At 35.8% G+C, this 22,316-nt stretch overlaps 1 protein-coding gene across 1 annotated transcript; it reads right to left on the reverse strand.

Moving 5' to 3' along the window:
- Positions 1 to 16,059: 16,059 nt before the first annotated feature.
- On the reverse strand, positions 16,060 to 16,940 carry LOC149951616 (uncharacterized). The gene is made up of 2 exons (XM_090169623.1): positions 16,527 to 16,940; positions 16,060 to 16,455 (listed from the first exon to the last, which is right to left on the reverse strand). Exons 1-2 carry the CDS (start codon positions 16,938 to 16,940, stop codon positions 16,060 to 16,062), a joined length of 810 nt encoding a protein of 269 aa, XP_090025749.1.
- Between the last annotated feature and the right edge of the window lie 5,376 nt (positions 16,941 to 22,316).

The following is a 22,316-nucleotide window of genomic DNA, read 5'->3' on the forward strand; positions in this document are numbered from 1 at the left end:
CCGAGAGATATAGTCCCAAATTGACGAAAATTAAATGAAACGGTGAACTTAGAACCAAAAACCATGGTCGGTAAATGTGTTTGTGAGATCGGGGACTTCGCCGTGCTACAGCAGTACCAACGCGCATGTGCGACCTCATATCGGACCGCTCAACAATCATCGCCAACGCGAAACCATCGCCACCAGAAACGAGTCTTCGGATCGATTACACCGGCGCTACACGGCATCATTTGAACAATGGTGTAAAATCTTCCTTTACATTTTTATTTTCCAAATTTTTATTTATCTCAATCTTTGTGATGTGTTTATTTTGCCATATTGACCTTTATATCTTAAGTTACCCGTAAATGGGAGCTTTCCTTTATCCATCGATGACGTAAGTAGTCGACTACTCTAATATTCAATTTCAATGTCTGTAGTAATTTAGTTTGTATGGGCAACACTTTTATTTTTTAAACGTTTTAGTCTGATTATTAAATGTTTTATTTCAATGGCAAACCTCAACTAGTTGTAATTTCTATTTTAGGCTTACCCCTAGACACCAGAACTGACATTAATTTATCAACAATAAATCGCTCACCCCAATAGAGAAAGTGACGGGGTTCCGCGGGCAGGAGTCTTTGTTCGACGAATGTTGTGTTCAGTTATTCCAAAAGACAAATTAGTATTATTAATTAGGTATAGGTAGGGATACCTACAGCCATCCAGAAATTAAAAAATATACATCGAATTTTAAAGTTAGAGTAAGATGTTTTCGTTATTTAGTTCAGCAATTGATTATATTATCCATTATTAAAAAATTTGAGTTTTATTTAGGATAAAATTAGTTTTGTGTATTAAAGTATAAGTAGCTTATAAAAATTACAGTTAGTAAAATTAAACCACTGGTAATTTTACCAAAGTTTGATCAATATTTGGTTTCAAATTTATAAAATATAAATGTTTTAATATTAAAATTAAGTAAGACATCAATATTAAGGCTAAATAATGAACTTTTATTTATATCATAACAAGTTGGAAAACGAAAATAGTAACTCTCCTCGTACGAATGTGAGTTAAAGAGAGCGAACTAAGCTTTTTTTATACACGAAAATAAAATTGAAAATATTTGGTAATACGACAAGCGAGTTCGCGAAGCGTCGGTGGTTCGGTGTTAAAACAGGTGCCTAGCATGCAATAGAAACAGGTTCGAATCCAAACCGACGCTATTAGCATTGACATTAAAACGAACACCGTGATAACACTTTGCCCTGAGTTTCGAACACCGTGATAACACTTTGCCCTGAGTTTCGAACACCGTGATAACCTTTTGCCCTGGGTTGCGAACACCGTGATAACACTTTGCCCTGCGTTGCGAAAACCGTCATAACATTTTGCCCTGGGTTGCGAACACCGTGATAGCTCTTTGCCATGGGTTTCGAACACACAGACCCTCACAGACAGACAAAGATGGCGAAGGCAAGACCTCGCCGCAAACAAGTTCACCCGGAGAGGCAAAAACTGTAAATTTTAAGCTTAAATCTTATCCAATATCAAATGTTCTTTAAACTTTATTTGTAATAAAATTCTTCGAATGAAAAGTAGATTTTTTTTGGATAACAATTTAAAAATATTTTATTTGTTTATATTTTGATGATATTTTTATTATTATTTTTTCCAAACATATTAGAATTTTATACCAATTCTAAATTCAGAATACAAGCGCCATCTGTCTCCAAATATTTGATCTTCAGCCTTGGAAACCTCTACGAACTTTGTCCATTGTCTTCTACTTTCGACGGACTTTATCGCGCACCACGCGTTTGTTATACAGATGCTAGGTTAAGCTATCTTGACTTAATTGTTAGATAAGGTGTAGGCTATGCTGCGTTAGGATATTTTGGATACAAGTTTTGGCTACTTTCGGAGTTTATTTTTAATTTGTTATTATTCAAATTAACAAGATGTTCATTGGTAAAATTGATTCTTCACTGTATGAATGACCCGGTGGTTAGAATCGCTGTTAATACACTAGGTTGTTGAGAAAGTGTTGCTTTGGGTAAAAATCCCTTTAGGTGGTATTATAGAGGGTTTATCAAGTTAAATAACAGGTTAATTGATAAAACGTTGTAATTATTTTTGTCGTAAAGTTACTCTTCGTTAAGAATCAGTGCCTGATTATGTTAAAGTTCAGAGTGATTCAGTTATTGTATACAAGGCGGTTGACATTTTGGAGAAATTTAAACTTAGGTTGTTAAAGTGCGCTTATTTATTTGATGTACAGGGTGATTGAAATATTGTGTATTATTAAAGGACGAGGTGATTAATGAAACGTGTTCGTGTTTTTCTTTGAGTTAAAATTACTCATTGGTTGTTAATGGTTAATGGCTAGTTATATTAAACGACAGGGTTATTGAGATATTGTTTCTTAAATAAAGGGTGGTTGAGAAAAAGCTCATTCTCGACAAAATTCATCTCGGGTTAATATAGTACATTTATTAAGTTAATGCACAAGATGATGGAAGTTAAAAATTAAGTTTAATATTCAAAATATTTTAATGCATTGTGTGTATTTAAGTGTCCGTGACATATTGTTCATTTTATTTTGTAACATATCTCTTCAACCAGAATTTTATTTTCAAAAGAAGGGAGAAACTTTTGCCCCTAAAAATGAACGCCTATGGAACGACAAAAGTGTCACAAGCAACACTTTAGGACATGTCAAAAGTTTTCGACTAGTGCTTTTCCGTTATCATTCATTGGCTATTAATTCACCGAATCCCATCGAAGTTGCAACGTTTCCGCCAATAAAACGTTGACGATTTAAGCTACTTATTTATTCAACCATTAGAAATGGACTGCTTCATTTGAGCGTAGCCGGGGAGGAGTCACGTTTTTACTTGACTCGACACAATTTATACATGTCAAAATCAATTATAAACAAGTCAAAACTTCATTGTGACTAGTGATTTTCGTTTCGACTAGACAATTTCTTCACGCATCGTGATTGGACTAGAGGTCTTTAACGGTAATTGGACAGAAATATAATTATCAAAATTATTGAAAAACGCCATTCTATTGGTTTTTTAAAATTTATACACAGCCTTTATTGGCCTTTACGTGTCACGTGAAATCATTTAGTTACCTCCTTAAAAAATCTCATGGCTTTATCCCCTCCTCCGACAATTTGAACATGTCAAAAACTTTCTGACTAGTTAAAAACTGTAGTCGCGTACACCAATTCCCGTATAGAAATCTAACGCGAGCCGAAAGTGTCGCAATACAACAGATTTTGACTAGTCGAAAATTGTTATACAAATCTAAAACTCAAGTCACGTCAAGAGTTCGGCACTAGTTCGGAAATGTTTCGCTTAAAAACCTTTTTGACTAGTCTCGAAATATCACGACTAAATCTGCGATGCCCTACAACCAATCACAAGGGTGGAAATTTTAATAAACCAATAGAGTGGCGTTTTTCAATAATTATGATAATTATATTTCTGTCCAATTACCGTTAAAGACCTCTAGTCCAATCACGATGTGTGAAGAAATTGTCTAGTAGAAACGAAAAGCACTAGTCACAATGAAGTTTTGACATGTTTAAAATTGATTTTGACATGTATAAATTGTGTCGAGTCAAGTAAAAACGTGACTCCTCCCCGGCTACGCCTAAATGAAGCAGTCCATTTCTAATGGTTGAATAAATAATGAGCTTAAATCGTCAATGTTTTATTGGCGGAAACGTTGCAACTTCGATGGGATTCGGTGAATTAATAGCCAATGAATGGTAACGCAAAAGCACTAGTCAAAACCTTTTGGCATGTCCTAAAGTGTTGCTTGTGACACTTTTGGCGTTCCATAAACGCCACCGAGGAATTTTGAAAAATCGCCGCGCCGTGCCGTCGCCGACTCAAATTAAATCGGCACTTTGCTCTAGCTGTAAGCATTTGCCCGTAGGCGAAACATCTGTGCCGACAAACCGTACATTTATAACCTGTAACACCGTGTTTTGAAAACGTTACGAAGGTTTTTTATCCAGAGTATGCCTCAATAACAACAGCTTCAAAGCATTTTTATCACTTGAAGAAACTGGAATGAGCAGCGCAAATAACGATTTCAGCGAGGGCAAATTTGAGTAATTTTATGGACTACGATGGAAAGCCACGAAGAAAGCATCGAATTAGACCGTGTTGACGAATCGAAGATAAATCCGCAAATAAAAGTTAAAGTAGGGCAATCTCATCCCAATTTGATGTCGCTTGCTTGTGTTCTGCTGTGCTCCGCATTTTGTACATTAAGCGCGCTTCAGTTTCGACTGTATCGTTGGCTGCCACCCGCTCAAGCGTTTCTAGTTGCTCAAGGAGCTAGTTTTTGTTTCAATTTACTTCTATGGATTCGTAACTCCCGATTCAGCAAACAAAGACTTACGAAAACGAAGGACAGAACACTTTACTTGTACTTGATTTTACATTGCGTTATCTTCATAACAGCATCACGCTTATACAACCAGGCTCTCAAGTTGGTTTCATCGAGCGTTGTTTTTATTATTGGCAGCGTTGGTCCGTTCATCTCATTGGTTTTGAGTAGAATTATTTTTAAAGAAAATATCACGGTGCTCAAATTGATCGCGTTTCTCGTGACACTTGCCAGCATTTTCTTGACCAGTTTGACCGGAAAATCTCTGTCCGCCACCGGAAACTCTACCCAGTTTTTCATCGGTATAGCGTTTTCGATCGGAACTTGTCTCGTGGGATCGTTAGTTTTTATTTCGTGGAAAAGGTTGTCTTCATTAAACGTGAATTGCATATGCGTGGTACAAGGTGGTGCCGCATCTATTTTGGCTGTGGTTATCCTTTTAGCCAGTGACACTTTCGTAGTACCCCAGTGTGGTGTGACTGCTGTGATTTTGCTACTTTGTGGTTTGACTAACGCCGTCAATTCGATCTTTCTTTACTACGCCTGTAAATTTGGAGAAGCTGGGAAGGTGTCAGCCATGTTGAAGGCCATGAACATCGTCCTTTCGTTGGTGTGGGAAGTGCTGTTCTTCGGTGCAAATCCCCAACTGCTTCAGTACATTTCGGCTGTTCTGGCCATAATTGGCACCGGGTTAAACGGATTTGATAAATTTATTACTTTTCCCAAAATACTAAACAAACCTTTGTAATAAGATTGCATTTATTATTGTTGTTTCACAATAATTTTCTGAATGTCCTTATTTTTACTAGCATTTCTTTAATTTTAATTTTTTTCGTATACGTTTCAACGGAATCTTTGATAAAGCACCATCATTTGCATAAGCAGGGCGTTTTCTTTAGTTGGAATTGTGAATAGTCACAGGTTAGCATAAGATGCTCACTTATGTTATAAATGGTTCTTTTTAATTCAACTCATTTTTTGGTATACTTTATATTGTCAGTGGGGGTCAGTTTTATGGATTTAATTCTACTTGAATTTATTTGCCTTTAAGTGACCGTTTTCCAGTCGGCGTACTAAATTTGACCGTCAAAGTGGATTGAGATTTTCTGACGGTGTCACAAGGCTATCATATCTCCCTCGTTTACTATTGCTTACCTGCTGAAAATATCTTAAAACATATTATATAAGAAAATTCTGTGACGAACTGACGATGCTCAGGCATAGGGCACCATGGTCTAGTTTTCGCCGTGGTGTTTCTATCTCGTCGGAGACTTGATTTTTAGAAAACCATCGTGATAACAGGTCAATTTGATTAATTTTAATAAAAACGCATAAACTAACTAAGAACTATGAAAATTTTAAATTCTGGCTCCATGAAGTTATACTTCTCAAACTCTGGTAATTGATTGGTGCCCTCTAGTTTCTTCATTTTTATTTCGTCGTGGAAAATAGTCAATTAATTATAATTTATTTGTTATTATTTTTGTGAATATTATTATTTTTATAATTCTTCACGCAGCTAAAGCAAATTAAAATTATATTATAATTTTTTAATCTTAAATCAAAGTGGGAAAAATATCCCACTTTTGCATTTGGCGTTTCCCTACTGAGAAGTATAAAATCATGGCAGTAGTGGACAATTTTCTCGTACATATTTCTTAGGTTCTACTATGCGTTCTTCATTTTAAAAGAAGAATGAGGTGGCTTGACAGAAACGCTAAAAATAGTTTCTACCTAGGTAGATTATTAATTATTGGTCTAATTAAGCTTGTGATTCAATTATCGCTTAAGACAACAATTTGGGTTTAATATCTTAGCTAGTTAAACCGCCATTAACTAAATAACAATTTAATGGTATGGATCAGTTATATTTACTTGGAAATCTTAATAAAAGGTATTTGTATTCATTATTTAAAATGGCCAAAAATTTCTAGGTATAGGTTTTCGGTGACCCTCTGAACATAGTCATATTCCCTAAATATAAATTAATCGAGAGGTTCGACATTCTTACACATCCATACACTCTAGATAAAAATGATTTTAGAAATCTGGAAATCAACTTGAAAATCCCGAAATCTTGGCAAAAATTAGCTCCAAAAACTCGAAATTAGCTTAAAAACTAAAAATCAACATGAAACTCGTATTCTGAAATCTAAATCAGTTTCTGATTCCGAATTCACTTTTTGAAAATCCGGTATGCTAAATTTGCAAAAGTCGGACCCTCGAGAAAAATACATTCTTGCAGTGTCAGCTATCGCGTCCGCACAATTTTGATCAACATTTTTTCAGTTACACTTCGCTCATTTTTCAACCGTTAATATATAAAATCTAATGGTATTTACCTTTAAGAAATTTCAACAACAAAGATAAATCGTTTTATGTTTAATTCAGAGAAAACGGCATGGTATTAGAAGATAAAACTTATTTTATACAAGACGTTTCGAGCCGAGGCTCTTCTTCAGTCGTTCGTTAGTTTTAATTTGATTTAAAAATTTTTACCACGCGCCATATTCAAGTTCTAATATCACGCGAGCAGAAGGTCAGCGTGTTAAAAAATAAACAAAAGTTTTACTGATTTTAACAATTTACGTGTGTAATAGAATCAATGTAACCGATAAATCCAAAGTATATGTAAGTCAGTGTGAATTATTAAAATATAAATATAAAATTAAATAAAATTTTAAATCACAATATTACCCCAATTAGTTACTTCTTGATATCCTTTATCTAAATTTAAATTACCTAGTTTACGAATATACAATCCTTCATAGAATTTTCTTTTGTACCAATTGGTTTCCCGTTTTAAAATTTTGTAATCATCCCATTTAATAGAGTGGTTTAACGTAGACCAAATATGTTTTGAAATTCCGTTATTCATATCGCCCTTAGCCACGCAGGATTTATGTTCACGTATCCTGTCTAAAATGGAACGTTTTGTTTCACCAATATACGTTTTTCCACATGAGCAAGGGATTTCATAAATAACGCCTCGAATGGCGGAATCTTCTATTTTAGGTTTTAAATGAGAAATTTGATTTTTTAGTATATTAGTGGTTTTTGATACTAAGTTTATTTTATAATTTTTCAAAATACGTTTAAGTTTCTCTGTGGTTTTAGGTATATAGGGTAAAACTAAAACCTCCTCTTTAGGTTTACTTTTCATATCAGAAGGCATGCTGATTAAGTTTCTGTCAAATATGGTTTCTATAAGTGTTTTTGGATAATCTGATTCAATTAACTGATTTTTAATTTTTAATTTATCCGCAATTGGGTTATCAGATATGGATTCAATATGGTGTTTTAAACCTTTTACGACTGATGTTTTTACATGGTTGGGGTGGTTTGAATTAAAGTTTAAAAAGGTTTTTGAATGAGTAGGCTTTTGGAATAATGAAAAGGTTAGTTTACCATTAACATTTTTAATAAATAGGTCTAAAAAAGGAATTTCGTGGTTAACTTCTAGTTCAAGAGTGAAGTGAATAGAGTTATGTAAATTATTTAAATCATTGTGAAAAGTCGTTAATGAATCCAAGTCTCCCTTCCATACAAAAAATATATCATCCATAAAACGAAGCCAGCAAGCCAAATGATTTTTGTCCATGTCCGACCCAAAAATGGTATCCTCTAGATTTTCCACGAAGAGATTTGCTATAACCGGTGATAATGGATTCCCCATTGCTAGGCCGTCTTTTTGTTTATAAATTTGGGAATTAAAGTCAAAATAAGTACTATTTAAACATAATTCCGAAAGCTTAAGAATTGTATTGATTTTAAGAGGAGATCTTTGTAATAAATTAGGGTCATTTCTCAATTTAGATTCCAATAATTTAAGGGCTTCATTTATAGGGATACTACCATACATATCGGTTATATCAAAACTCCCTAAGACGTCATTCTGGGATAAGACAGGGCAATGGGATTTTAGTTTTTTAATACAATCTTCAGAGTTTTTTAAACAAGAAATATTGTTTCCAATTAAAGGGGAAATTATATTACATAAAATTTTTCCCGTGTTGTACGTTGGGTTTCCATATGAAGCTACTATAGTTCGTAGTGGGTTATTCGGCTTATGAATTTTGGGTTTTCCATAAATATGAGGGGTCTGAATTTCACTTGTTTCTCGAGAAACAAGTGAAAAACTTAACTCCATCAAATCTAAACAAAATTGAAAGAACAGCTCTCAAATTCTTTAAAGAAAATAAGGACATTATTGTTTTAGAAGCGGATAAGGGTAAAAAAGTAGTTGTTATGGATAGACTTGATTATGTTCACAAGATGGCTGAGTCTTTAGATAAGAACAATTACTTAAAGCTAAAAAATGACTGTACTCAGGACATTGATAGGAAACTTAGGATTATTATAAATCAAGCGGTGAAATCAAAAGAAATTACGGAAAAGGAGAGATTTAGATTCTATAATGACAATGTTCAGACCCCTCATATTTATGGAAAACCCAAAATTCATAAGCCGAATAACCCACTACGAACTATAGTAGCTTCATATGGAAACCCAACGTACAACACGGGAAAAATTTTATGTAATATAATTTCCCCTTTAATTGGAAACAATATTTCTTGTTTAAAAAACTCTGAAGATTGTATTAAAAAACTAAAATCCCATTGCCCTGTCTTATCCCAGAATGACGTCTTAGGGAGTTTTGATATAACCGATATGTATGGTAGTATCCCTATAAATGAAGCCCTTAAATTATTGGAATCTAAATTGAGAAATGACCCTAATTTATTACAAAGATCTCCTCTTAAAATCAATACAATTCTTAAGCTTTCGGAATTATGTTTAAATAGTACTTATTTTGACTTTAATTCCCAAATTTATAAACAAAAAGACGGCCTAGCAATGGGGAATCCATTATCACCGGTTATAGCAAATCTCTTCGTGGAAAATCTAGAGGATACCATTTTTGGGTCGGACATGGACAAAAATCATTTGGCTTGCTGGCTTCGTTTTATGGATGATATATTTTTTGTATGGAAGGGAGACTTGGATTCATTAACGACTTTTCACAATGATTTAAATAATTTACATAACTCTATTCACTTCACTCTTGAACTAGAAGTTAACCACGAAATTCCTTTTTTAGACCTATTTATTAAAAATGTTAATGGTAAACTAACCTTTTCATTATTCCAAAAGCCTACTCATTCAAAAACCTTTTTAAACTTTAATTCAAACCACCCCAACCATGTAAAAACATCAGTCGTAAAAGGTTTAAAACACCATATTGAATCCATATCTGATAACCCAATTGCGGATAAATTAAAAATTAAAAATCAGTTAATTGAATCAGATTATCCAAAAACACTTATAGAAACCATATTTGACAGAAACTTAATCAGCATGCCTTCTGATATGAAAAGTAAACCTAAAGAGGAGGTTTTAGTTTTACCCTATATACCTAAAACCACAGAGAAACTTAAACGTATTTTGAAAAATTATAAAATAAACTTAGTATCAAAAACCACTAATATACTAAAAAATCAAATTTCTCATTTAAAACCTAAAATAGAAGATTCCGCCATTCGAGGCGTTATTTATGAAATCCCTTGCTCATGTGGAAAAACGTATATTGGTGAAACAAAACGTTCCATTTTAGACAGGATACGTGAACATAAATCCTGCGTGGCTAAGGGCGATATGAATAACGGAATTTCAAAACATATTTGGTCTACGTTAAACCACTCTATTAAATGGGATGATTACAAAATTTTAAAACGGGAAACCAATTGGTACAAAAGAAAATTCTATGAAGGATTGTATATTCGTAAACTAGGTAATTTAAATTTAGATAAAGGATATCAAGAAGTAACTAATTGGGGTAATATTGTGATTTAAAATTTTATTTAATTTTATATTTATATTTTAATAATTCACACTGACTTACATATACTTTGGATTTATCGGTTACATTGATTCTATTACACACGTAAATTGTTAAAATCAGTAAAACTTTTGTTTATTTTTTAACACGCTGACCTTCTGCTCGCGTGATATTAGAACTTGAATATGGCGCGTGGTAAAAAATTTTAAATCAAATTAAAACTAACGAACGACTGAAGAAGAGCCTCGGCTCGAAACGTCTTGTATAAAATAAGTTTTATCTTCTAATACCATGCCGTTTTCTCTGAATTAAACATAATTTCTACTAATATTCACCATGGTAAATAATAAGTTTAATATATAAATCGTTTTACTTTATTTCTTATCTCCTTTCATTATTTGAGCTCTGGGTCAAATATTATAAATATTAACTGGTTGTGCAATATGGAGCGCGAATCTCTGGAATTTTTAAACTTACTTTTGGTGTCCGATGAATGTTCGTTTGGTAGAGACGGGCCGTTTAATCACCAAAACAATCACACGTGGAGTGATGTGAATCCACGATGGGGATTTCCACACCAACAACAATTTCGGATAAGCGTGTGGGCGGGTCTGGTTGGAGATCGAGTCATCGGTCCTTTTTTTTTGCCACACCGTTTAAATGGGCAGAGCTACTTAGCTTTGATACCGAATGACGTCGCGGACGCATTGGAAGACATTCCTTTAGCCAACTACAGACGACTCTGGTTCCAGTATGACGGTGCGCCTCCACATCAACCTAGAGCTGTGGGGTTTCATTAAAGCTCATGTCTAATGCGACGCCTGTTACGAGCGTTGTTGAATTACGTCAGCGTATTATCGATGCCTTTCAGTTGATCACTCCCGACGTGATCCATCGTGCATTCCGAAGTATGCTTCATCGCGCTGAAACATGTATCACGGCAGACGGAGGAATTATTGAACCATTCTTGTATTGTATCAACCTTTTCTTCGTTAGAAGTGATTAAAATGCTTTTGTTTGATTGGATGGAACTTGTTTATCGTTCTCTCATTTGTTGAACAACCCTTTGGCCTGCTATGGCCAACCTGTTTTTTTCTGACCTCATTATCTAGGAATAAAATAGGTCGATTTCGATCAAACCAACGCTATTTGTAGGTTTTTAGGTAGGCTCTTCAACTTTCTCATTGAAAAGGTTTTCCTACCACCTATCGGTCTATCGGTCAAAAAATAAATTTAGAAAAAAGAGAAAATATATTCGATTGTCTTCAAATTTATAATTTGAAACGTTCCCAACGCAATTATCATACGCCGAAAGTTTCAAGATTATATCTCAAATATTTGTTTAGAAATATGCCTGGTCAGAGCAAATTTATGTTTTATTTAATTCTTTATTTTGTCTTATACTTTAAACTTGTACTGTCATGTTTCAAATTGTACATTTTATATATAAACCATATTTAAGATATTTCAGGACCCAGTTGGAAATCAGTCTCTGACGGAACTGGTTATCCCAATAATGCCTTATTATTATTATTATTATTAAATTTGGCCACCCTGTATAAGAGATCTCGTGTATATGCTGCGGCGGTTGAAGGCACGGTTTTATGTTGAAACACTTGCTGCCTACTTCCAGGGACTAGTAGGCCACACTTTGAAGCTCTCTGGCGCTCTTTTAACTCATCGTAGGAAATGGGGAAAAAACAGACATACTTCTCAACTCACCCACTACAACTACTTAAAATTTTTGCATAACCTTTTGAAACACCCTGTATAAATATCAATATTCTAAGGAAAGAAATTGTAATTTTCTTTCAATAACTTGGTGCAAAAGTACTAACAAACATTAACGATAGTAGTGTTAGAATGACTGCTCTTACAATTGTAAGTGCTCTATATAGGCAATTGTTTTATCTGAATACAATGTACGCGTGACCTCATGGATAGGGCGTCTGACTTCGAATACCTGAAAACCATATGAAATACAAAATAACTTAACTCGAGATTTAAAAACATTTACGAGCGAAAATTCTCTAAATTAAAAATTTACCAACTAACCAAATCAAATATTAATTTTAGAAAAGAAAATACTATTATTTAACAAAACTGGTAAATATCTTTACCTTTTTTACAAAATGTAAAATATAAAAATCAAGACTTTTTCTGTTTGGGATATCTTTGATTTAGGATACGTAATAAAAATGTAAAATCCATTAAAGTGAAAATTTTATAGTTGAAAATGAATAGCGATAAAATCACCGTCTTATAAATATTGTGCATTATGAATTTTGAAAACTTCGAATTAGACGCGGCCCATTATTCTCGAAATGTCAGAAGTGTCTCAACGATTATTCACTTGAGGTTATCGTAACTTGCCATTAAAATATTTAAGGAATTCACGCAGTGAAATTTATAATGTGGATAAAAGAATAAATATAACCAAGAACCAACCAAATCTAAAAGTACGTTACAAAGGCTTGGTAAGAATTTTGGGGTAAGTAATATATTTATCAAACCCGTTTAATATGGTGCCTGTTATGGCCATAACAGTCGAAATGTACTGAAGTGGTTGGGGATTTGCACCGAAGAGCAGCACTTCCCACACCAACGAAAGAACGATAGTCATAGCTGTCATCATAGCTGACACCTTCCCAGCCTCGCCGAATTTACAGGCGTAGTACATCAAAATTGAATTGGTGCCGCTAGCTAAGCCACTAAATAGCAATATGACTGCAGGCATACCGCACTCGGGGACTACGAAAGTGTCACTGGTTAAAAGGATGGTCACAGCCAACAGAGAGGAGGAAGCACCTTGTACCACACACACAAAATTCGCGTTTAACGTAGACATCTTCTTATACGAAATAAAAACTATCGATCCCACGAGACAAGTGCCAATCGCGAACGCTATACCGATGAGAAACTGGGACACGTTTCCGGTGGCGGACAGAGAATCGCCACTTAAACTCGTCAACACAACGCTGACAACAATAACGAGCAACGCTATCAATTTGAGCACCGTGATATTTTCCGAAAATATGATTCTACTCAAAACCAACGCTACGAACGGTCCAAAGCTCCCAATAATGAAAACTACGCTCGATGAAACTAACTTGAGTGCCTGGTTGTATAAAAGTGACGCTGATATGACGATTACGCAATGCAAAATCAAGAACAAGTAAATTTTTCTGTCCTTCGTATCTGGAAGTCTTTGTTTTCTGAATTGAGAGAGACGAATCCATTGCGGTAAATTGAAACAAAATGTAGCTCCTTGACCAATTAGAAACGCTTGCGCGGGTGGAAGCCAACGGTACAGTCGAAACTGAAGCGCGCCTAAAGTACAAAGTGCAGCTCCCGCTAGAACGCAAACTAAGGATATCAAACTCGGATGAACTAGACCTACTTTTACTTTTATTCTTGGATTTATCTTCGATTCGTCAACACGATCTAATTCGATGTTTTCTTCGTGGCTTTCCATCGTAGTTCATAAAATAACTAAAATTTGCCCTCGATGAAATCGATATTTGCGCTGCTAATCCCTATTTCGTAAAAAATTCTTTGAAGTGGTTGTTATTGAAGCATACTCTGGAAAAGCAAAGCTGTCGCAACGTTTTCCAAACACGGCGGTACAGGCTCCAAGGGTACGGTTCACACGCTATATTTACGCGGTAGAGTGTACATGTCCTAGCTTCTGGATAATAAAGTCACATTTTGCAATAATATTCGCAACAAGAATTCTTAATTTGATTTAAACGTTGGTTAAACATTTTAAATTAGAAAGAATGACATAATACTGAAGTATTCACGCTGTTATATATTTTTCTACAGTCAAAATAAAATTAAAAATAATTTGGGAAATAATTTGAGAAAAACATTTTTTCTTAAAAGATCTTTTTTTTAAATGCGAATTAGAAGTTTTTACGACCTTTACGCAGTCATCAGAAGGGCTTCATTAAATTGGCGCCCCCTATCATCAAATTCTAAAACTTTCATATGCGATCGAATGCGACCTCAATGCGACAATATCCGAAAGCTAAAAAAAAAGATGCAACCTAACTATTTAGTAGGAATAATTAAAACAAAAGGGGGGGGCTAACTTAACGACAGCCCCCCCCCCAACTTTTTAATATCAACTCTAACATATGACCAATCAAATGCGGCTTCAATGCGAAGCAATGCGACAAGCTGAATTTTGAATGCGACAATTTATGCGATGTTACTGGTGGGGGGGGGCTAACTTAATTCCAGCCCCCTATATTAGTTAAGGTTTCCAATCACGCCTATTCGAATGCGACCTCAATGCGAAGCAATGCGACACTCTTAATTTAGAATGCGACGATATAGGTAACTGAATAACGGGGGTGCTAGGTTAATGAGAGCCCCCCCCCCCTGGTGTAATAAAGACCGATTACAACGCCTATTCGAATGCGACGTCAATGTGAAGCAATGCGACACTCTTAATTGACATGAAAGACATTAGGAACAAAACTATATTTTATTTACATTCAATTACACAAAATGCGGTATAGAAAATGTATAGAACATACAAATACGTCCATATTTGAACTAGAATTTATATATAGGTTCGTGGTTTGCAATACGTTGAATTAGGATTGAGGGTCGCTGGCTGCAACTTTAAGCCCAGTGGTCCGCAAGCGTGTTGGCCATTTATGCTGCAGGGCGTCTTCACTTTTAACAGGAACAAATGCCCTTCGACTTATTACACACGACTTAGATAGAGAGATTTGCATGATGATCAAACCTGGAGACTCTTTATAGAACTATTAGCCTACTAACGGATACCAAAACTCAAATGGGGATTTAATAAAACATCACAAATAATGACTGTCGGATGTAAAGCGACGTACAATTGAACAGTTGGCCGACTTTCAGTATACAAAACTAAAATGCAGATATTTTGTAGACCAAGTATACGCCCAGCAAGTATACAGGGTGGAAACCAACGTTGTAGTCTAGCCTCAATACTTTAATAATTATCAGCTAGGCTAATACCCAAGGCACCACCTTAGGCCTAAGTCATCAAGCGACATTTTTTCTCCTAGTACACCGTTGCGCTTCGGGTTGAACACTTCTACAGGCGCTGGTAAGTCAAAAATGTGAAACTACAGTGTCCGTTCTAAATTTGGTACGATAATTTACGATAATTTAGTGGGAAAATTGCACTAACTTGTAAATTATCTCCCACGCATAAACCTAGACGGCAATGTCTGAATATCAGTAAAGAATTCAGGGACAACCTATAGGCTATAAAGGGATTTAGTAATCAAAGATGGAATTCGATAACCAATATTAGCGGAAAAATCAATCATGGATGTATAAAGTTAGAAATATTTTGTGTTAAAAAATATTCAAATCTTCAAACTCAAAACACTCCTGTTGCGAAACCTTTTGAATCGGTTATTATTATTATTAGTAAAAGTTGGGTGGTTGGTTTAAACCCAACCTAGCATTTGACCAGAGGTCCATTGTGCCGCCCCAGCCACTTAAACATGGAAAAGCCCAGTCTCAGAAACGAAGCGCAGGATTTGCTTCGCCGGGATGTTGGAAAGATCGCTTGTTTTCAGCCTATGCATACAAAGATGCTCAAACCTCTGAGCCGCATAAGAATCACAGACACAAAGGAAATGAGAGGAAGTTTCCTCCTCTGCAAGGCATGCCCTGCACAAAAGACTCTCACTGATACAAATCAGATGCAGATGACTATTAAGCTGGCAGTGACCTAAAAGTAGGCCCGTAACCACCCTTATACTACTCTTAGAGAGCGAAAACAACTCAGTTGCTCTATTCACAGAAGACCCAGGAATAAACTAGTTGGCCTGCCTCTGACCTTCAGTCTCAAGCCAAAGCCTGACCTGCCTCTCAGTCATAGCGCCATGCACATGGCTGCGAACCAGACCATTGGGTATTGGAATAGCAGGTTCAGCACCAAAGAACCTAGCCTCCGCACCCTCCTTGGCCAGAGTGCCGGCCATCTCATTGCCATGATGCCCCTTATGACCAGGCACCCAATATAGTTGAACCCTATTATGGGTGCCCAGTTCCGAAAGGAGATTCAAACAGCTAAGAACGAGCTTAGAAGTAATACTCAACTGATTAAGAGCCTTAAGGGCCGCCTGACTGTCCGAGAAAATCTGAATAGCCTTGTCCCGATACTTCTTCTTAAGACAGAAGTCTACACAGAAGCCAATAGCTGAAATCTCAGCCTGAAAAACCGTAACAAAAACACCAAGGCTCTCAGAGAAGCCAAATTTCTTAGTCGGACAATAAACTCCACCCCTGAGTGAGTCTTGGAGCCATCCGTGAACCAAAAAATTTCGCCCTTGCTTCCGAACACCGTGTCGCCAGACAAGTCTAAACGACTTGGAAAGTAAACACCAAACGGCTTTTCAAAGTGTAACTTTGCAGCCATGTTGTTCGTGCCCATCAATAAGATCGGTAAGTGACCAGAATATTGCCGAAACAATTTGGTGTGGCTGCACTCCCAATTAGCAGACCTCCACCAACCATTATGTAGTAACCGATAGGCGCTCATAATTGCAACCTCCTCTATATAAAGATGAAGCGGTGTAATATTCAGGAGCACCTCCAGAGAAACGCTTGGAGCCGTTCTCATAGCTCCTGTAATGCTGACACAGGCCAGTCTTTGCACAGTTCGTAGTTCAGCCTGAACTGACTTAAGCACTACCATCGGCCACTAGACCACGGCTGCATACGTCAGCATATGCTTGATTATCATGGTATAGATCCAATACACAACCTTTGGGCTAAGACCCTTACTCTCCAGAATAACATTTTTGCCTTCCTGATAACGAGATCAAGATATGGCTTCCATGTTAGTTTACTGTCGAGAATAACACCGAGGTATTTTACCTCAGTTGATTTGACCAACACGGTCCCAAAGAAAGAAATATCATTGAATATCATCGGAGTGAAAGGAATCAGGCTCGTCTTGTCAGGATTGACGGTGAGGCCAACATCCCTACACCAGCATTCCACAGAGATGAGAGCTTTTCTCATCATAGTCGAAATGGTTCCTTATCACTGCGACATCGTCAGCATAACCAAAGCCGCGACAGCCATCCCTGTTTAGCCTCACTAAGAGTTCGTCCACAACCTGGCACCACAGTAGGGGTGAAAGAACACCCCCCTGGGGGCAGCCCGGGCTGGTGGTGACCCTTAGCGATTTGCCAAGCAGGGAAGCCGTCGTGACCCGATCAGTCAGCATTCGAGAGGGATGTAACACTAAGAACCTATCTATCAACTAATTTCTCCAAAACCTTTAGGATAAATGAAGTTAGACTTATTGGGCTAAATGCCTTAGCCTCGAGTTAACTGGTTTTCCCGGGTTTAGGAATAAAGATAACCTTTGAATGCTTTCTGCACAAAACAGGAGAGATAATATCTATTCCCTCCTGCAACAAGATGGGTGAGATCCCATCCGCACCAAAAGACTGGTAGGGCTTAAATTACTTCATAGCCCACATAAGCTTGGAGTGAGTGATAACTTGTTTTGCCACATCCCAATCTACCTTTTTAGTTCTTTTGAACCGAAGAGGAAGATCATAAGAGTCATCTTTGTCAGTGACTTTAGAATCTGGAAAGTGAACCTACAGCATATGTGTCAGTGTTTCTTTTCCAGAACTGGAGTAACTACCATCCTTCAACTTAATAGTATCCAGATGTTTTGTATTGTCATGTGCCATAATTTTCATTAGTTTGACTGTAGTGGGAATGTCAAAGATACTCTCACAAAAATCCCTCCAGGAAGCCTGTTTTCTACTCGGATGGCCTTATGAAGTTATGATAGGAAGTGAGGGCCAGCTTATAGGCTGACCAATCACCAGTCCTCTTAGCTCTATTAAAAATCTTACGAGTAGTTTTGCGAAGTCTACCAATCGGTTAAAATCGATTCAAAATTTTCAAGGTGTAGTGTGAACGGAGACGTATTTTGAAATAAAACCGAAAATCCCTGATTTTTTATAAGGTATATTCCGTTGCCAAATTAAAATTAATATCAATGATATGGACCTTCGGAACCGACCGTCGCCGAAAAACAAAATAATCCCAAAAGCTTTCCTTGCTTCTTATAACCCAAAAAAAGCAGCGTTGAAATGAGTCTCGTGATAAGAAACAAATACTCAAATAGTCTAGTTTTCGAGGTTGCGATGATAAAATTATAGCACCAGAAACCTCATTTAAAACTAACTAAATAAATATATACGTTTAAGCAGTATTAATGAAGCCCTAACCAGAAATTTAATTTTCAAAGATAAATTTAAAATATATATATACGTAGATTCGTAAATGAATATCGAGAAATCGTGAAATGGTCAAATTTTCAAGTAATAATGCCACAGATTGCCTAAACACCGTTAATCAATTCGAGTTTAAATTTAGAAAAAAAAAAACATTCATAAACGTCTAACCGAAAAAATTGAAAGATATTAAAGAAACGATGAAGTCTAACAAAGATTTTTTGAAAAATAATTTACTAAGTAAAAATATTATGAAATATCGGAATCATTCGTATCACTAATCACTGTCGAAAAGTTAAATCCATTACTATTTCTAACGATTTTATGAATAGTAAAATTCCATGGTTTTCATCATCTTCAATTGGATTTATTTCGTAGAATTAAACTATTTTCCTCTGATAATTATAATACAAAATGAGGTTCTGGCACAATCACATTATTTTCTGTTTCTATTTCGCACGGAATTTAGTTATCTTCAACACCATACATTTGTGGATTTTTATTATATTCGACGTTTCCATATTGAGACGCATTTCATTCAGTCGAAGCCACGACAGGTCTATTAAGTTGGCCCCCCACCCAATCGTATACTGGAACTAATGTATGGAAACGATTGCGCTCGTCGTGCGCTCTTATGCGCCACCTTTATTTTCGTTTGCGCTGCTTTAGTTTTAAAAATAGATCGAAAAACAAGTGGGGGGGGGGGCTAACGACAGCCCCCCCCCCAATGAAATTAACTATATAAATAGCACCAAATGATAGAACTCGTCGTGCGCTCTTATGCGCCACCTTTATTTTCGTTTGCGCCGACTTCGTTCAAAAGTTACAATTGAAAACCGGCTAAATATTAGAATTTATCATTTTTTTCACGGTAGTCGATTGCGCTCGTCGTGCGCTCTTATGCGCCACCTTTATTTTCGTGTGCGCCACATTAACTTTCGATATATAACGAAAACAAAATGGGGGTCAACTTAACGACAATATTTTCAGAAAACTTGTAAAAATGGGGTAAAGTGGGTTACGTGACGAATTAAAGACATGCTTTAATTCAACTTTCTCAATATCCTACTGGTTCAAAACAAAAATAATAAATTGTTTGATATCTTGGTCGTTACGCCACTTAAACTGACTCCAAAAATAAATTAACCTAGTACCCCCGGTTATTCAGTTACCGATATCGTAAACTAAAATGTCGCATTCGAAATTAAGAGTGTTGCATCAGTGGCGCCGCCAGGATTTTTTCCCACGTAGGCACTACATTTGGGGCCCCCTCTTGCCCACCAATTTTTAATATATTTACTTCAACCATAAGTAACATAATAAACGTAAGTATGACACTACCTATTTACCTAATGCATTTTTTTAATAATAGCAGAGAGTGTAAAGATTATGAGAGGCGTCTCTCTTTCAAAAAAGCGTACTAACTTTTTTTTCCCAAAAATGTCCACTACTACCGTAAAAGCGATGGCGCCACCAGTGGCGCCGTTCTCACAGCGCGTGCGTTTCGATGTTAGGTTTAAAAGAGACGCAAAAACTTTCCAGATTTTTAATGCTAGTTTTACAAGGTGTTTAAATAATTTAGTAGGTCTGGGGTATATTCTTTTGTTTTAAATTGTAAAATATCGAAAACAAGAAATCCTTGTTTATCTTTTTTTTTAAGTTTCCAAAGGAAAAAGACTGGTAAATTCGCATTTTCATTAGATAGGCTTATTGGCAAATTAAACTTAATATAAAGTTTAGTTCTATTTTGTGGCTGAAAAATGTAAATAATGATGGGCTTACAAATAAAACTACGGGATATTTACACGTTAACCATATAATTTGCGCGAATCATTTCATTGATGCCAGTTTCATGAATATTAAAACTAAAAATAGGCTTACACCATCCGCTGTGCCAACAATTTTCAGTCTTAATGACTCTACACCATTGGGAATTTCAGAAAATGGTAATTTCAATTCAAGCCTTGCTACTCCTCTGGGAAGATCTAAAGGATAATTTTGGTTTTAAGTTTTTATTAAAGGACAGGATTAGCCAAGATTTTGTAGATAATTTTCTTGGATCTATAAGACAGAAAGGAGGCAACCGTGAGTCCGTGATCATCCCAATCCACAACAATTTCGAGCTGCATACAGGGCGGCCTCTGTGAATAATCTCTTGAAACCACCGGATTCTAATTTTGAAAATCTTGTAGTCTCGCAAAGCCAGGGGCAATGTTCCGATAAAGACTTAGAATTTTGTAATTCTATTGGAAGTCCAAACCTGCTAAAACAAAATGTTCTTAGTTACATTTCAGGATATCTAATTCACCGCTGCTACTCAAACCTTCAATGCTCTTCTTGCATAAGTCAACTCAAAAAAGACAATCCAATTGTTGACCCAACAAATCTGCTCTTTTACTTTAAAGCTTTCAAAACAGCAAAGAATTCTTCTATCAGCTGCTCAGCAGCCTCATCGTACCAACTGATAGTTTCTTTAAATTTGTAACGGAGACAAATGAATTAAGTATTTGACACCAGTTTTAAGCTTTTATCGCACATGACAAATATCAAAGGACGTTTGGAGAGATTCATCATTCAAAGAATTGACAAGAAATATTTTAAAGCTAATGAAGATTCTCCATGCGCAACTGCATACCAAAACATCATATCTTTTTTCATAGAATTCTGCATACATAGTTCCCTTAAGAAACAAGATCTCAACCATGAATACATGAAAACCCAGAAAAGATTAGATAGGAAACTGTTAAAAATACAACATTAATCTCATTTTACCAACTTCAATGTTTCCTCGTATTTTTTAATTTATAACGCTCTGTTCTCGTTAAGCCTCGGCCATTTCATAAAATTTCCAATGAATTTCCTTGGTTAATCAAACAAATAATTCTTTAAGTATCAAAATATTATAAATAATCCGCTTTCTTGTACTTACGTTTCTTTATTTTTCATGAAATTGAATTTTATTAATTTTAATTTAGCATAATTCAACTATGTTTAACAGCCATGACTGATGAAAAACTTTCCGGATGTTTACAAAATTTAAAACTTTTTCAGGAAGCGACATCGTGTGTCGGATAGTATCGTAACCTCTCCCATGGCCAACTTCGCGCGCTCACTACGCTCGCACCAGGCGGCCTACCCAAAGAATTTCAAATCCATGTATTGGCGCGAAATAAAAGTTTGGTTTTTAGTGTCTTCGACGGCCGTCGGGAGCGCTACTTCCGGACCTTAAAGTCGGCTCCTTTTACGATATAAATAACATGGTTTTCTATGGCGCGAAACTTGACCATAATGAGTACATAGTACTGGAAATTATTTAAATATCAGAAAATTGTATTTATTTTATACTCAGGTTATAACTTAAAAGTTCAATTTCCATAAATAACCCCTAAAATACTTAATTACTTAGGTAATTTTTAAATAGTTTGTATGAATAGTTAAGCCTTGTTGGATTTAAGATTTGTTGTCTTTTAAAACAATTTTCGCGGCGGGAAATTCGAACACTTGATAATTACTTAATGCTGTGTGATATCAGATTTATGTAAAAAGATATTTATTTCATTTTTCAATTATTATTTAAAGTTGTTACATATCAATAATTTTTGTATAAATTACCCAAATATGCCTTCGAGTTGCGTTCCCTATGACCCATCTGTAAAAGGCAAAACACCTGGAGTTTCTTTCCATGAGTTTCCTTCTGATGGGGCGTTGAGAGGCATGTGGCTAGAAAATATCTCTAGGGATAATTTTCAAATAAATGACAGATCAGAATTGAGCGTTGTATGTAGTTTATATTTTTGTGAAACAGATTA

This window comes from Leiobunum rupestre, chromosome 3 (assembly GCF_980474605.1).
Source record: "Leiobunum rupestre chromosome 3, qqLeiRupe1.1.hap1, whole genome shotgun sequence".
In the NCBI taxonomy this organism is placed as follows: Eukaryota; Metazoa; Arthropoda; class Arachnida; order Opiliones; family Sclerosomatidae; genus Leiobunum; species Leiobunum rupestre.

Bases quoted from the DNA above. Each gene is read 5' to 3' on its own strand.
- LOC149951616 (XM_090169623.1), bottom strand. From the start codon at position 16,940: ATGGTAGTGCTTAAGTCAGTTCAGGCTGAACTACGAACTGTGCAAAGA. The intron at 16,456-16,526 runs GTGGAGTTTATT...ACGGTTTTTCAG, and splicing joins GCTCCAAGACTCACTCAGGG to GCTGAGATTTCAGCTATTGG.